This window comes from Melanotaenia boesemani, chromosome 5 (assembly GCF_017639745.1).
Source record: "Melanotaenia boesemani isolate fMelBoe1 chromosome 5, fMelBoe1.pri, whole genome shotgun sequence".
Lineage (NCBI taxonomy): Eukaryota > Metazoa > Chordata > Actinopteri > Atheriniformes > Melanotaeniidae > Melanotaenia > Melanotaenia boesemani.
Genome location: NC_055686.1, coordinates 26,079,775 through 26,094,925, shown reverse-complemented (window position 1 = coordinate 26,094,925; position 15,151 = coordinate 26,079,775). Strand labels below are relative to the sequence as shown.

The 15,151-nt window shown below is 41.7% G+C and overlaps 1 protein-coding gene across 1 annotated transcript; it reads right to left on the bottom strand.

Annotated features, from left to right (window-relative positions):
- Positions 1 to 8,320: 8,320 nt before the first annotated feature.
- Positions 8,321 to 14,977, bottom strand: LOC121639287. Its single transcript, XM_041984449.1, has one exon. It carries the CDS (start codon positions 14,975 to 14,977, stop codon positions 8,444 to 8,446), a length of 6,534 nt encoding a protein of 2,177 aa, XP_041840383.1. The 3' UTR covers positions 8,321 to 8,443.
- Positions 14,978 to 15,151: the final 174 nt, after the last annotated feature.

The window sequence follows — 15,151 nt, the reverse complement described above, 5'->3', positions numbered from 1 at the left end:
GCCGCTTGCGGCTTTAATTAGGGTCCGAGCCATACAAAGTATGGCAAGGCCCTATTGTTTCTGCTATGTTTATTATTATTCTCCTTCTCCTCCTAAGCATTTCGACGCCAAATTTGACCCCCTAAACACCCATGAAAAGTTGTGAAACTTGGCACACACGTCAAGCCCGGCGAAAATCGGATATTCTAAGGTCCGCATACTATTCAGTGCAAAATTGGCTCAACAGCGCCACCTACAGTCCCCAAAAATCACCACATGAATGGGGAACAGGAAGTCTACTTCAACGTAGGAAGACGAAACTCGGCACACACGTGTACCACCCCGTGTTGACCAAAAAACTCAATGTAACACCTGTCGCCATGGCAATGGGGTGCCCGCCATCTTGGCGTGTGCGGCCATTTTTTGGCCATTTTTTCCACTTTACACACATCGTATTTGAACGAACTAGTCTGAGGGGATTCGTGCGACTGACTCCAAACTTGGTGGGAAGCTTCCTGACAAGTTGGGGACCAAACGCTCCTCAAATCTTTCTAATAGCAGAAAGCGTGTTACCGTGGCAACCCATGGAAAATGACCTCGCCATTAAACACGGTTTGCTCATATCTCTATAGAAATACATGGGATCTGCACCAAAGTTCACAGTATTCATACCTGTGACACCCCAAGTCCAGCAAAGAAGTCAATTAAACACCTGTTGCCATGGCAACGGGGTGGCCGCCATCTTGGATGTCACTGCCATTTGAACGAACTAGTCTGAGGGGATTCGTGCGACTGACTCCAAACTTGGTGGGAAGCTTCCTGACAAGTTGGGGACCAAACGCTCTTCAAATCTTTCTAATAGGAAAAAGCGTGTAACCGTGCCAACCGACAGAATAGGCCTTCTCGCCATTAAACACGGTTTGCTCATATCTCCATAGGAATAGATGGGATCTCCACCAAACGTGACAGTATTCATACGTGTCACACCCCAAGTCCAGCAAAGAAGTCAATCAAACACCTGTTGCCATGGCAACGGACTGCCCGCCATCTTGGATTTCACTCACATTTTAACAAACTAGTCTGAGGAGATTCGTGCGACTGACTCCAAACTTGGTGGGAACTTTCCTAATAAGTTGGGGACCAAACGCTCCTCAAATCTTTCTAATAGGAAAAAGCGTGTAACCATGGCAACCTACGGAAAAATTCCCTCGCCATGAAACACGGTTTGCTCATATCTCCATAGGAATACATGGGATCTGCACCAAACTTCACAGGATTCATACTTGTTGGGTCCCTAACGCATTACACCACCTGTTGTCATGGAGACATAGCATGTTAGCTAGCAGAATTAGCAAGCAAGCAAAAAATCCTAACTAGGTATTTTAACGTTTCAGATTCTCTGCTACGTGTTTTACCATGTCACCTACCATGTTACCAGGCTACCTACCATGCTAGCAACAGGTGTATGAGACGGGTGGCGGGGTCCAGGCCGCTCGGACCCGATGGATGCCGCTTGCGGCTTTAATTATTATTATTATACTAAGCATTTCGACGCCAAATTTGACCCCTTAAACACCCATGAAAAGTTGTGAAACTTAGCACACAAGTCAAGCCCGGCGAAAATCGGATATTATAAGGTCCGCATACTATTCAATGCAAAATTGGCTCAACAGCGCCACCTAGAGTCACCAAAAGTCACCACATGAATGGGGCCCAGGAAGTCTACTTCAACGTAGGAAGACGAAACTCGGCACACACGTGTACCACCCCGTGTTGACCAAAAAACTCAATGTAACACCTGTCGCCATGCCAACGGGGTGCCCGCCATCTTGGCGTGTGCGGCCATTTTTTTGCCATTTTTTCCACTTTACACACATCGTATTTGAACGAACTAGTCTGAGGGGATTCGTGCGATTGACTCCAAACTTGGTGGGAAGCTTCCTGAAAAGTTGGGGACCAAACGCTCCTCAAATCTTTCTAATAGCAGAAAGCATGTTACCGTGGCAACCGACGGAAAAACGCCTTCTCGCCATGAAACACGGTTTGCTTATATCTCCATAGAAATACATGGGATCTGCACCAAACTTGACAGTATTCATACGTGTGACACCCCAAGGCCAGCAAAGAAGTCAATCGAACACCTGTTGCCATGGCAACGGGGTGGCCGCCATCTTGGCTTTCACTGCCATTTGAACGAACTAGTCGAGGGGGGATCGTCCGACTGACTCCAAACTTGGTGGGGACCTTCCTGACAAGTTGGGGACCAAACGCTCCTCAAATCTCTCTAATAGGAAAAAGCGTGTTACTGTGGCTACCGACGGAAAACGCCTTCTCGCCATGAAACACGGTTTGCTTATATCTCCACAGGAATAAATGGGAACTGCACCAAACTTGACAGGATTCATACTTGTTGGGTCCTCAATGCGTTACACCACCTGTTGTCATGGCGACATCGGGTGGCGGGGTCCAGGCAGCTCGGACCCGATGGATGCCGCTTGCGGCTTTAATTATTATTCTCCTTCTCCTCCTCCTCCTAAGCATTTCGACGCCAAATTTGACCCCCTAAACACCCATGAAAAGTTGTGAAACTTGGCACACACGTCAAGCCCGGCGAAAATCGGATATTCTAAGGTCCGCATACTATTCAGTGCAAAATTGGCTCAACAGCGCCACCTACAGTCACCAAAAATCACCACATGAATGGGGAACAGGAAGTCTACTTCAACGTAGGAAGACGAAACTCGGCACACACGTGTACCACCCCGTGTTGACCAAAAAACTCAATGTAACACATGTTGCCATGGCAACGGGGTGCCCGCCATCTTGGCGTGTGCGGCCATTTTTTTGCCATTTTTTCCACTTTACACACATCGTATTTCAACGAACTAGTCTGAGGGGATTCGTGCGATTGACTCCAAACTTGATGGGAAGCTTCCTGACAAGTTGGGGACCAAACGCTCCTCAAATCTTTCTAATAGCAGAAAGCATGTTACCGTGGCAACAGACGGAAAAACGCCTTCTCGCCATGAAACACGGTTTGCTTATATCTCCATAGAAATAGATGGGATCTCCACCAAACTTCACAGTATTCATACGTGTGACACCCCAAGTACAGCAAAGAAGTCAATCAAACACCTGTTACCATGGCAACGGGTCGCCCGCCATCTTGGATTTCACTGCCATTTGAACGAACTAGTCTGAGGGGAATGGTCCAACCGACTCCAAACTCGGTGGGGACCTTCCTGACAAGTTGGGGACCAAACGCTCCTCAAATCTTTCTAATAGCAGAAAGCGTGTTACCGTGGCAACCGATGGAAAAAGACCTCGCCATTAAACACGGTTTGCTCATATCTCCACAGAAATAGATGGGATCTGCAACAAAGTTGACAGTATTCATACGTGTCACACCCCAAGTCCAGCAAAGAAGTCAATCAAACACCGGTTGCCATGGCAACGGGTCGCCCGCCATCTTGGATTTCACTCACATTTTCACAAACTAGTCTGAGGGGATTCGTGCGACTGACTCCAAACTTGGTGGGAAGCTTCCTGACAAGTTGGGGACCAAACGCTCCTCAAATCTTTCTAATAGGAAAAAGCGTGTAACCGTGGCAACCGACAGAAAAACCCTTCTCGCCATGAAACGCGTTTTGCTTATATCTCCATAGGAATACAGAGGAACTGCACCAAACTTGACAGTATTCATACGTGTAACACCCCAAGTCCAGCAAAGAAGTCCATCAAACACCTGTTGCCATGGCAACGGGGTGGCCGCCATCTTGGATTTCATTGCCATTTGAATGAACTAGTCTGAGAGGATTCGTGCGACCGACTCCAAACTTGGTGGGAACCTTCCTGACAAGTTGGGGTCCAAACGCTCCTCAAATCTTTCTAATAGGAAAAAGCCTGTAACCGTGGCAACCGACGGAATATGACCTTCTCGCCATGAAACACGGTTTGCTTATATCTCCACAGGAATAAATGGGAACTTCACCAAACTTGACAGGATTCATATACGTTGGGTCCTTAACGCGTTACACCACCTGTTGTCATGGTGACATCGGGTGGCGGGGTCCAGGCAGCTCGGACCCGATGGATGCCGCTTGCGGCTTTAATTAGGGTCCGAGCCATACGAAGTATGGAAGGACCCTATTGTGATTGAAATGTTTATTATTATTTTTCTAAGCATTTCGACCTCAAATTTGACCCCCTAAACACCCATGAAAAGTTGTGAAATTTGGCACACACATCAAGCCTGGTGAAAAATTCGATATTCTAAAGTCCGCATAGAATTCAATGCAAAATTGGCTCAACAGCGCCACCTAGAGACACCTAAAATCCCCAAATGAATGGGGTCCCAAAAGTCTACTTCAACGTAGGAACACGAAACTCGGCACACACGTGTATCATCCCGAGTCGAGCAAAAAAGTCAATGAAACACCTGTTGCCGTGGAAACGGGGTGCCCGCCATCTTGGCGTGTGCGGCCATTTTTTTGCCTTTTTTTGCACTTTACACGCATCGTATTTGAACGAACTAGTCTGAGGGGATTCGTGCGACTGACTCCAAACCTGGTGGGAAGCTTCCTGACAAGTTCGGGACCAAACGCTATTCAAAACTTTCTAATAGCAGAAAGCATGTTACCGTGGCAACCCACGGAAAATGACCTTCTCGCCATGAAACACGGTTTGCTCATATCTCCTTAGAAATACGTGGGATCTCCACCAAACTTGACAGTATTCATATGTGTCACACCCCAAGTCCAGCAAAGAAGTCAATCGAACACCTGTTGCCATGGCAACGTGGTGCCCGCCATCTTGGATTTCATTGCCATTTGAACGAACTAGTCTGAGGGTATTCGTGCGACTCACTCCAAACTTGGTGGGAACCTTCCTGACAAGTTGGGGACCAAACGCTATTCAAATCTTTCTAATAGCAGAAAGCGTGTAACCGTGGCAACCGAAGAAAAAACGCCTTCTCGCCATGAAACACGGTTTCCTCATATCTCCATAGGAATACATGGGAACTGCACCAAACTTGACAGGATTCGTAGAGGTTGGGTCTTTCACGCATTACACCACCTGTTGTCATGGCGACATCGGGTGGCGGGGTCCAGGCAGCTCGGACCCGATGGATGCCGCTTGCGGCTTTAATTATTATTATTATTATTCTTCTAAGAACTTTGAGCCCAAATATCACTGCCTAAACACCCATGAAAAGTTGTGAAACTTGGCACACACATCAAGCCCGGTGAAAATTTTGATTTTCTCATGTCCGCTTACACTTCAATGCAAAAGTGGCTCAACAGCGCCCCCTAGACACCCCAAAAATCCCCAAATGAATGGGGTGCAGAAAGTGTACTTCGACGTAGGAAGACGAAACTCGGCACACACGTCTAACACCCCAACCTGACCAAAAAAGTCAATCAAACACCTGTTACCATGGCAACGGGTTGCCCGCCATCTTGCCGTGTGCGGCCATTTTTTGGCCATTTCTTCCACTTTACACACATCGTATTTGAACAAACTAGTCTGAGGGGACTCGTGCGACTGCCTCCAAACTTGGTGGGAACCTTCCTGACAAGTTGGGGACCAAACGCTATTCGAATCTTTCTAATAGGAGAAAGCGTGTTACCGTGGCAACTGACGGAAAAATGCCTTCTCGCCATGAAACACGGTTTGCTCATATCTCCATAGAAATAAGTGGGATCTGCACCAAACTTGACAGTATTCATACGTGTGACACCCCAAGTCCAGCAAATAAGTCAATCAAACACCTGTTGCCATGGCAACGGGGTGCCCGCCATCTTGGATTTCACTGCCATGTGAGTGAACTAGTCTGAGGAGATTCGTGCGACTGACTCCAAACTTAGAGGGAAGCTTCCTGACAAGTTGGGGACCAAACGCTATTCAAATCTTTCTAATAGCAGAAAGCGTGTTACCGTGGCAACCGACGCAAAATGACCTTCTCGCCATGAAACACGGTTTGCTCATATCTCCATAGAAATACGTGGGATCTGCACCAAAGTTGACAGGATTCATACTTGTGACACCCCAAGTCCAGCAAAGAAGTCAATCATACACCTGTTTCCATGGCAACGGGGTGCCCGCCATCTTGGATTTCACTGCCATTTGAACAAACTAGTCTGAGGGGATTCGTGCGACTGGCTCCAAACTTGGTGGGAACCTTCCAGACAAGTTGGGGACCAAACGCTATTCGAATCTTTCTAATAGGAGAAAGCGTGTTACCGTGGCAACTGACGGAAAAAAGCCTTCTCGCCATGAAAGATGGTTTGCTCATATCTCCATAGAAATACATGGGAACTGCACCAAACTTGACAGGATTCATACTTGTTGGGTCCTTAACGCATTACAATAGATGTCACCATAGCAACATAGCATGTTAGCTAGCATAGTAGCATAAAAGGCAAAAAATGCTTACTAGGTACAGCAAAATGTCCGTTTGTCAGCTAGCCCTTTACCAAATCGCCTAGCATGTTAGCTAACATGGTAACAAGTCAGCATGGTAGCATAAAATGCTAAGTACGTATATCTAAATTTCTAATTCTCAGCTAGCCATTTCACCATATTACCTAGCATGTTACCATTTTACCTAACATGCTAAGAAATTAGCATGCTAGGAAACAATGGTAACTAGGTATATCAATGTCAGATTCTAAAATACCCATCTTTGCATATTATCTAGCATGTTAGCAAGATACCTAGAGTCTTAGCATGTTAGCAAAAAATGCTATGCAACTTACCGTGCCAGACTCATAGCCATTTGCAGATCACCTAGCATTTTAGTGTTATCTAGGATGCTAGCAAAATGTTTTAAACTATTTTAGCATATTACGTGTCATTTATAATAAACCACAAACACATCATTTCTCCCTGGATGCCTTTTTTTTGTGCCATTACACACAAACACCCACAGAACATGCTGTTGAGAAAATTGTAGAAAGAAGACAAAGAGTCAATTTCTCACTTCAACTACACAACTGCTAGTCGTTTTTATTTACCCAGAAAAAAAACAGAGACCAACTACATGGAGGTGCCCGTGGAGCCAAAAAACACAGGAAACCCCAGATACTGTGCTTGGGGTGGCCAGGCAACAGTGAACAGCTTTGCTAGAACATAAAACACAAATCTACTTTATTGCATGCTGAGTTATGTACTGTAGTTAAGAGTCCGCTACACTGTGTAGATTCAAAGTAATTTATTCATATTGCAACAAATTAGAACACAAGTTTGTAAGACGTCTGTAAGAATGTTAGATATATAGACCATTAGCTAAACTCAGAGGCTTCTCTTCTTGCCATAATTCTACGGTTTATTTTATTACTATAAACACAGTATGTAATGGAATATAGAGAAAAATAAATGAGCGAAAATAATACAAAACACTATCTTTCGTCTGTCTGGGTGAACAACTTGTTGCCAACTGCTACATCCGTCTACTAGCCGAAATCCATCTCCTAGGGAAAAGACAAAATGGTATCAGTGTATGCATATGTGTATATACATACATGCACACGCACACAATCACATCCCACAATGTATTCTTCCAGACATCAATTCTCTTCTAAATCTAGTAATACATCATAAAAACAGGTTTGGATCATTATAACACAAGCAAAGCAATACTATTGCTGCAGGCTGGTCAAGGTCTAACACAGACACAGCTAGTGTGCCTCTGTAATAACAGTAAACACACACTGCCACTATTGAATATTAACTTAGGAAGCCTCAGGTTACAGCTTTTTTCATGCTCTTCTTAGGCTCAATCACAATCAGCACTTTGGTCCAACAGAGCTCAGCTTAACTGTTCATCATTGGCTTCTGTCAAGTGAAAAAAAAACTGCAAAAAACTAAAAACTGCAAAAACAAAATAGAACAGACCCAGACTATAATAAATATAAACCAGCCAGATAGAAACAAAAAACCTGAGACTAATTTTTTTAAATTACTAACACTTTCTGAAGAGTGAAAGAGTGTGTGTGAATAAACTGTGTGTGTAGGATAGTGAGTACTTAAATGTACTTATACATACCTTAGCCGGCGTCACTTCATTACCCCTGTAATTAACCTTAAACACAGCAGTTACTTACAACTACAAAGATATCATAAAACCTACAGAACAAGAGGCACAGTCCTAACACAACATAAAACTATTTAACCACACTGAGGGCATGAGCTATTTACAACAATCAATCAATACAACAACCACTAACAAATCTACTTACTATTTGGACATTTTAGCTACGTCTTCTGGACAGGAAGCACAGAATACCTTTGAACATGGACTAATGTAGTACAGGTGTAAAGGATATCAACAGGAGACAAAATTTATTGAGTACATACAAATAATTCAAAACAGGGAACTCAGGTGAAGAGCAGCACATTTAATACATTTCGATTAAATTTAGTTAAATAAATAAAAATTTACGTTTTAAGCATTTGGGCTGTCTTACTTAAAAGAACATATAATGCCCTCATGATCACTAAAATATGTAGGCACCACTAGCGCTTCTACTATATAATTACTATTTTTAACGTAAACATGATCAATTAAGGTGCCTTTCTCTGTAGTGGCTGTCGACACATGTTGCTCATATCCTCTGTCTGTCATTTTCTGACAAATTGTTGAGGACTTCAAAATGTCCTCATTGAAATCACCCAAAACAACAATGGTTCCACTTTGTGACTCTAACACATTTAACAACTCTTCAAAATGCCTAAAAAAGAGAGACACAGGATATGATGGTGGCCTGTAAATGGCTGCTATTAAAATGTTGTATGTGACACATTTTACAGCTAAACACTCTATATTTAAACCTGCTACTGTGACACTTTCAAATTCTACATTACTGTCACAGTACATGCCAACGCCACCATGTTGTTGGCCTTTAAGGGACATTAACACTGGATTATCGCTATGATAGGCTAAACTACGTGGTGCATTACTAAACCTATAACCAGTGATTTCTACAGAATCTAAGCTAACATCAGCAGGTATCCATGTCTCTGTCACAGCAATACAGTTAGGCTGCAAATGCTGTGCACAGTGGGCCAAATCTGAGACATGGCGATTTAAACTTTGAACATTCATTAGAAATATTCTAAAACACTCTTTTACTACTGTGTGGCTTTCAGTTATAAATGGTGGCATATTAGCAATCGCCTGTTTAATGCTGTCATTACAATAAACAGCCTTCTCTTTAAACTCTTGAATAATTAAACCAGACAGGCTTCTAACTCTACTTAATGCCACATATGCCTGTCCTGGTGCAAAGATCTTAGCTAAAGAGACAACAGCACTATCTACTGTAAGGCCCTGTACTTTGTGTACAGTACAGGCCCAAGCTAACTTTAAAGGAAACTGTCGTCTCAGGCCTTTTTTATTGGCTCTCTCTTCCTGAGGTTCAATTGGTACTGAACCCTTTAACTCTGCTGATGGATAAATGGTTTGTTTCTTCTTCTTTATGCCTACCTTATCATCATCAAATTTAACATATACCCTGAGAGGAAACATATTATCAGGCTGTTCTATGTATATCACTGTGCCACATACACCATTTACTAAACCGTCATTTACATCGATGTTTTGAGACAACATGACTCGAGCATTTTTTCCCAATAACAGCTCCTTTTGTAAAGCTGTTTTCTTGGCCCTAATATGATGATCTGGCTTTAACTCTAATTTACCAGTTTTTTTATTGTAACCAAAGTCCTGTGCAGTTATAACTATGTGGTCAGGACATATGCTGATTAACTGTTCCTCATTATATTCATTAACCTGGGAATTTGTAGCAAAGATGTGTAAGGCTGTGCTCTCTTCACCTGTTTCACACCGTTTTAAGACGTTTATATCGTCAGCTAACATTGGCGTACCTTTTTTATGTGTTCGCATTCTATTTAATATTTGCGCAAACTCTTTATCTTTTTGCCTAACGATTGTTTTTAACTCCACAAGCTGAAATAAACTAGACCACAAGTTCATTTGGACGTCTTGTACATACAATGCTTTTCCCTTTACTGGGGGCAACTGATAAAAATCTCCGACTGCGATTATGCTGACATTACCGAAAGGGTTATAGTCACCAGTTTGTTTGATTTGTCTTAATCTGCCATGGACATAAGCCAATAGATTATGATTGACCATGGAGATTTCATCAATTATGACTATCTGCACATCACTATATTTAACACGCAAAGAATTGAGCTTTTCCTCACTCAAAGGTGTGTAAGGTAGGCTCACGTCTTTGCCAATGCCAAATGTACTGTGGATAGTCGCTGCCTTTAAATTATAAGCAGCTATTCCGGTCGGAGCCGTTAATAAAACACAAATGTTATCTGGATTCTGACAACTTGGTGACAATAACCTTGTGGCCTCGTATTGAATCGCTTTAACTAGGTAGCTCTTTCCAACTCCAGCTCCTCCAGATATAAACACATGGAGGGGTTCTGGGTTTCTACCATTGACTTTATCCAAACACCAGTTACGGATTTTATAGAAGACTGACAGCTGCATCTCATTCAGAGATCTAATTAATTCTAAGCCCTCACGCCTACTCATTACATTATTGTTCTTTTCTAATTGACACACCTGATCATTCCTAACAGCCAAATCTGGAATGTTATCTACGAGTTGCCGACCTATTTCTTCTGCATCTTCCGCAGGTGTCTGTTCTTTTTCTCTAATTTCTTCTTCACACTCTAAACGCTCTACTTCTTTTTCGGGGCACAGATTTCCCCAGGCAACTTCAGGGCCACCCTCATTTTCAAGTTTCTTTTGCAGCTCTTCTAATTCTTCAGAATCTTCTACCTCAAATTTGTTCCTATTCGTATCGACGACAGATTTCACCGTGTGTTCTGATCCATCACTAAAGATCACGGAACCATTTTCATAAAATTGTTCAAACGTTTCGCAATCAGCAGCTTTTAAGTCATCTTCTACGCGGTACGGCAAAAACAACTGTAACTGACTTTTATGATATAATTCGGGGTTTTTTGTTTTTGAAAAGCGCGCATAACGAACTACAGCGGGTTTTGTTCGCGTTCTTTTAAGAATAAACCCTAATCCCCCTTGCAATTGAATCGCATTCTTTGACTTTTCATTTCGGTTTAAAAGACGATATTCAGACACAAACGTTGCTATGCACATGTCATTAAAAGTGCTATTATTAGGCCTACTTTTATAACGGTCTACGATACTAACCATCCACACATCATCTCCAGTTAGCCCACTTTCTTGGATTACACTAATTGGTTTACTCATTTTAACTATTTTGTCCCCTGTTGGTATAAACTCTACTTTACGCGAATTCTCTTTCAAATGCATTCCTGTTAATCTATAAACTGCTTCTTGAGCAGACACGTCGCGACTGTTTAGATAAACGCTGCCAATTTGTTTCAGTGCCTCTTTTGCACTGACGTTGTCATCTTTTGTTGCTTCTTTATGAGCTTTACTAAGCAACAATCCTACCTCTTTTTCTGATTTGCTAATGTATGAAATAATATATACTATAACGGCGTACGCGTCTGTCACAAATTGAATATCTAAATTTGCATTCCAGCATTTTAATAGAGACTTGTTGTATGGATTAATCCATGCTTCGTTAATGTCTCTTTTATATACAATTTGGGTTTTATTCATATTTAGACGTTTGTAACATATTTCAAATATTTGCTGATTGATATTTAAACTATGAAACAACTCATCTAAACTATTAAACGTCTTGTTCTCATCTTTTAACGCCTTTTTCACTGACTCCAGAGTGTGTACTGCCAAATCCTTATCAACCTTTAGCAGATTATAGTAGTACTCATTTCCACATGTGCACTGTTTTCCTTCGTATTTTTGATCGAACCTATTCTTACATTTATCACACTCATTTGTAGTATTCAAATGAACATTAACAAGAAATGTCCTACCTGACACTGGTCTGGGAAAATTAAAGCGACAGTCAGTGCCACCTTTCTTACAACTTTTTGAATGCCTCTTTGAATGTTGCTGCACAGATGTGACCATCTCCAATAAGGTCTCATCCTGTGCTGGTAGCTCAGATGTTACATACTTATCAATAAAAGCTACCACTTCTTCGTCAGTGTTCGTATTAATTTTAGGCGCATTTTCAATCCAGAAAAGACAGTGCACATGAGGACTCCCGCGACACTGAAACTCCACCCGATAAAAGTAATCAATAATTTTTCCTATGGGATTTGAAGGAGACATAAGGACCTCCTTCAGAAAACAGTGCCAGCGGAAATCAAACATTCTGGCGGCAGTGACAGGATTACGACGCAACAGATCGCATCTATCAGTCCACTCTAACTCTTCGAATGTCTGTGTTCGACCTTCCTGTTTTAAAATTGTTTTAAGAAGGTTTTGCCATCTCAGGTCCGCGGAAGAGAATGAACAAAACCATGTGGGAATCCCAAGTTGCCGAACACAAGCCATCAGGTCTTTCTGTACTCCCTGCCAAAATGCTGGAGTCCCTCTAATAGGCTTAAGAAATCTAAAACCGTCATCTACATCCAACAACTGCTTCAAGGACTCCTCCTTTTCTACGCTCACCTCACCTCCTTTACCTTTTCTTAATGCTATACTTACTTTGGAAACAACCTGATCTACCTCAGACATGTACTGAGCAAAGAAAATATACTCTACATTCTGAGCAAACCTTCTATCCGCATGTAAAATTCGGTTATTAAAATAACGGCACAACGACAAATTATATACACGGCTTTCATGATACATATTACGACCTCGAGGAAACAACACTGGGAAACACCTTGCTTCATTTTCTCGATCTGTCAACAACTTAACTGGATTATTACCCTCAGCTGGTGCAACATTAACTATACTGTCAAAATACTGATCTAGAACTTCCTGACCAATATCTACAGGCATCAGACACGTATCTGAAAACATGCAATGTTGCTGTCGATCATGCAGCAACTCATCATCTTCTACATCATCCCCAGTACTCTCAACTACTTCTGCGTTGTCCTTCTCTTCATCCTCAGGATGCTCTAAGACACTCAACTCATTAACCCATTCCTCATTAAAATCTATGTCTTTATAAAACTTATTTGATTGCTTTAAAAAACGTAAAGCTTGCCTAATATGCATTGTATCCACAAACTCATACTGATAATGGCCTTTATAAGTTAACTTACGTTTTAATTTTACTGCCAATAAAGAGCCCTCCATATTTGATCGGGGCAACATTTTAGATGTTTGAACTACATTCGATGGAACGCAGGTTACTGGTCCATGAACTCCATTTTGGCCACCTTTAGGTAATGCAAGCATTTTCATGAACGGAATATTTAAAGCAATCAAATGTTGTTCTAACCTATTCAAACAAGCCAATTCTGGGGGAACTGGATCAACTACCAAATTATTTGTTACACTTTCAGCAGGCATTTGCTCATGTGAAATTTTATGATGACAAGTGTAACAAATCCAAAGATGCCCTCTACTTGACGCCATTATCTGACATGGCTGAACACAATCCTCCCTACATTCATGTAAATAGTCGGTTCTAATACACCTATCTGCTAAAGAAGCTATGGCCGCAGTCTTGTTATAAGCTTCCTTTCTACAACTCAACACCTGATGTGGAAACAACAGCCTGAAACACACACAACAGATATACTCAGGACCATGTTCAACTTTGTTTAAAAACCTCTCAGTGAAGAACTCAATATTCTGTGTTTTGTCTTTTTCTTTAATTTCTTGCCTCTTTGATTTCACAACTCTTTTGACTATTTCTCTGTGACGCGCATCTTTTGCATATTTTATTTTGCTTTGGTCCATCACGTATTTTCGGTGACGCGCATCTTTTGCATACCTTATTTTGCTTTGGTTCTTCACGTATTTTCGGTGACGCGCATCTTTTGCATACTTTATTTTGCTTTGGTCCTTCACGTATTTTCGGTGACGCGCATCTTTTGCATACTTTATTTTGCTTTGGTCCTTCACGTATTTTCGGTGACGCGCATCTTTTGCATATTTTATTTTGCTTTGATCTTTAACGTTATCTCGGTGACACGCGTTTTGTGCATATTTTACTTTGCTTCGGTCTTTCACATTTTCACGGTGACGCGCATCCAATGCATATTTTATTTTCCTTTGCTCCTTCAGGTTTTGTCGGTGATGTGCATCTGTTGCATATTTTCTTTTATTTATATTCCTACTTTGGGTTTTTTTCATTACTTTCTTATATTTAGAAATATATAAGCCTCTGTCGCGCTCTATGTCCTTTTTGCAAACTGACGTGTCACTTTCGGATGAAACATCTCTAATTAAATCTTTGCCTGACAATCTAGTACGATACGATTCTGAAACATTTAATTTACAGTACTCATAACAACTTTCTAGTTTGGGTTCTTTAACGCAAACTACAGTTTCATAATGACTACCAAGGCAGTTTTCTAAATAAATGGATTTTTCTGACACACCACTGCTACTGCATCCATACTTTAACCAGCGACCACCAATAAATGTAAAGACATGAATACCCAATAAATCTGCTGTGGCTTGTATTTCTAATTCTGTTGCCCAGCTGCTAACGTAACGCATTTTTGATTTGTCTACGTAATCTGCCACAGAGGAATAACCTTCTCTCAAACTAGTTTTGTATTTCAAATCATTTTTCACTAAATATTTAACAACCGCTCTCCTAATTTTGATGTGATGCTTTTGTGTGCCACTCACTGCCTGAGAAACAGCCCTAAAATAGCAGCTACCATCAGCAACTATGTCTCTATTTTGGCACGGAACGCCTAATTCGCCGACACGAGTAGAGGCAGAGCTATTTACACTTTCATACTCTATATTTAATTTGGTACACAAACTTTGACAAGTATTTTCACAGAGAGGGTTAAACATAAGCTTTTCATGTCCTTCACTGACCACTTCCACATCTGAACTAACCTGCCGACTTAACAGAACCTGTTCCTCAACAGCAAACTCATCATCTGAAACAACCATCGAATCATTAATACGACCTTTCTTTGGCGTATGTTTAGATGGGCTGGAAAGGCCAACTTCATCACAATCTGCTGACAGCTGACGTTTTGCACGTTGCTTATTGCCATCATCAGATTCACCAACAAATAAGCTACTCGACACATCACACTCCCTACTGACATCAACGCCATTTAT